At 44.3% G+C, this 2,875-nt stretch overlaps 1 protein-coding gene across 1 annotated transcript; it reads right to left on the minus strand.

The window, feature by feature from the left end:
* Window positions 1–1,589: 1,589 nt before the first annotated feature.
* Window positions 1,590–2,528, minus strand: LOC143394786 (olfactory receptor 7D4-like). Its single transcript, XM_076849415.2, has one exon. It carries the CDS (start codon window positions 2,526–2,528, stop codon window positions 1,590–1,592), a length of 939 nt encoding a protein of 312 aa, XP_076705530.2.
* Between the last annotated feature and the right edge of the window lie 347 nt (window positions 2,529–2,875).

A 2,875-nucleotide genomic window follows, 5' to 3' on the forward strand; every position in this document is an offset into this window, starting at 1 on the left:
ATGCCTGTAGGTAATATCAATGAACTGAACACTGAAAAAAACGTTAAGACATCATACAGAATGGGGAAACATTTACAAAACACTTAGTTGATCAGGGCCAGTACCAATATTATACATAGAACTTCTCAAGTTTGAAAAAAGTATAAAATTACAAAGTGAACAAAAACTTTTTTGCACAGAAGATTCTACACTACCAATGACCACATGGCCAGTTAGTCAGAAGGAAATGAAAACAACACACAATGAGAAAGGTATACTTCACACCCACAGAGGCTCTGCTTGTGACAGACTTACAATAACAAGTATGGGCAGGGTATGAATATGTTAGTATTTCCATTAACATTTACATTAGCATGTAAAATGTGGCAGGGATTATGAGACAGCATGGCTGTGGCTCAAAATGTCTAACACACAATTACCACAATATGTAGTAGTTCCACTCCTAGATACATTAACCAAAGTATGGAAAGTAACACAGCCCTACCCTGCTGGACAACCCAGCAATGTATCTTGTGCAAACATCACAGAGCATGCCTACACAAACAAGCACGGCTATGACACCACAAGGTGCTATCATGCTGTGGGAGCCTCGTCTGCCCTTGACTAGAGGGTTGTTAGGTGGCACATGACTTTGCCCAGACAAATAAATATGCCATGGATATCCACACAGCACTATGCCAAAGAGCCACAGGGTGAGATCACCCAAAAGCCATCTGTGGATGAATGATAGCTGGTGTGCACACACACCAGGACCACACTCAGTCACAGGCAGGGATAGAGCGAGTTACAGTTGTAGAAATTAAAGAACAATAACAAAGAATCAGAAGTGGGGAGACAAGGAGAGAAGGTGGGAATGGGAAGAGAGAGACACAAAGGAAAAGAGCAGGGATCACAAGCAATGCAGCTGTGACCGGGGTTCCCAGGACACTGGACCACTGGGAGACACATGAAGGATCCCTGTCAAAGGTGCATTCTGGCTCTGGTGGTGACAGTCTAATCATTCTTCTTAGAGGAAGTGGGACACCAGAGGAGTGCAGGAATTTTTCTGCCTTTTACTTCAACTCTCCAAGGAGACTGAGATCTCAGTCTTCTTTGCAAAGAAGATTTCTACACTACCAAGAGATTTGAAGTAAAAGGCAGAGAAAGCTCTGGGAAATACTCTCATGATTGAAGTCACCCATGTGGAGTGACAAGCAGACCTCACATGCTAAATGCTTCATTTTGATGATTTTATTTGCAAACAAAGGATGAAAATCTAGGAAACAAAATTTTGGTAAATAAAATACTTCCAGGAAACCATGTCAATACTTGATACAAGTTCTTTACTTCAAGTGGGAAATCAGGAGTATCTGTAAGAAAACATTCTGAGTTTTTAATTACATTGATCTTGTAAAAGAAAAAAAAAGGTTAAAAGAGGAATTCCTAAGGCTGTTTATAAAGGAAAAGTACAAAACAATAAAATGCAAAGTGAGTTCCTTTGTGAACACCAGCAATTAGGCACATCTTTTAGAGAGGAAAAGCCAGCATATTAAAATTCACATTTGCCTCAGGGGACATGAGGTGCTCTTATTTCTGAAGTCCCTGATCCATCAAGGACAAGACGCTACCCTGCTGAGGAGTCTCCCCAGGGCCCCCTTCACATCCTTGTTCCTCAGGCTGTAGATGAAGGGGTTCAGCATGGGGGTGACCACAGTGTACATCACGGAGGCGATCATGTTTCCCTGAGAAGGATGGGTCATGGCAGAACTGAGGTGAACCCCAAGACCTGTTCCGTAGAACAAGGTGACCACACAGAGGTGGGACCCACAGGTGGAGAAGGCTTTAGACTTGCCCACAGAGGAGGACATCCTCAGTAAGGAGGAGACGATCTGAGAGTAGGAGTAGAGGATCCCAGTGGCAGGGAAGACACCCAGCAGGGCAGTCACCACATACAGTAAGATGATATTGACGAGGTTGTCAGAGCTGGCTGCTTTGAGAAGCTGAGACAGTTCACAGAAGAAATGAGGGACTGCAGTGCCACTGGAGAAGGTCAGTCGCTTCAGGAGTAGAATGTGAAGCAAGGACACCCAGAACATGATGAGCCAAGACAGCAGCACCAGGAGGACACACAGCCTGGGGTTCATAATGACCGAATAGTTCAGGGGGTGGCAGATGGCCACAAAGCGGTCAAAGGCCATCACGGTCAGAAGGAAATTGTCCATACCTGCAAAAATCATTAAAAAATACACCTGAGTAAGGCAGCCTCTGTAGGAGATGTCTTTGCTGTGTGTCTGCGTGTTCACCAGCATCTTGGGGACCGTGGTGGAGGTTAAACAGACTTCCACAAAGGACAGGTTGGAGAGGAAGAAGTACATGGGGGTGTGGAGGTGGGGGTCAGAGCTGACGGCCAGGATGATGAGCAGGTTCCCCAGGATGGTGACCAGGTACATGGACAGGAACAGGCCAAAGAAAAGGGGCTGCAATTGTGGATCATCCGAGAGGCCCAGGAGGACAAATTCCCATACTCCTGTGTGGTTTTCTGCTTCCATATCCATGGATTTTCTGCTTAAGAAAGAGATGCATGCTGAGTTCAGAACACAGCAGGCCACTCCAGAGGTGACCGCTCTACAGTATCACCCTTGGATGGATGTCCTTCACTCTCCAGGAGAGTTTCTCATGACACTGATTCACTGAGACAAGGGGTAGTTTGTGTCCATTTTAAATGTGTATCACTGAGCAGTATTTAAAAAAAATTAACAATAGGTTCTCATTTATCATCTTCTCATGGTTTTAGTCCCCCATCTAAATGAATTTATCTAAGCAACCCAATTTTTTGTTGATATGCTTTTTTACATGGTAGGATCTCAATAAAGAAGAGAATTTACTACTGTTGATG

The sequence above is a fragment of the Callospermophilus lateralis genome, chromosome 1 (genome assembly GCF_048772815.1).
Source record: "Callospermophilus lateralis isolate mCalLat2 chromosome 1, mCalLat2.hap1, whole genome shotgun sequence".
Lineage (NCBI taxonomy): Eukaryota > Metazoa > Chordata > Mammalia > Rodentia > Sciuridae > Callospermophilus > Callospermophilus lateralis.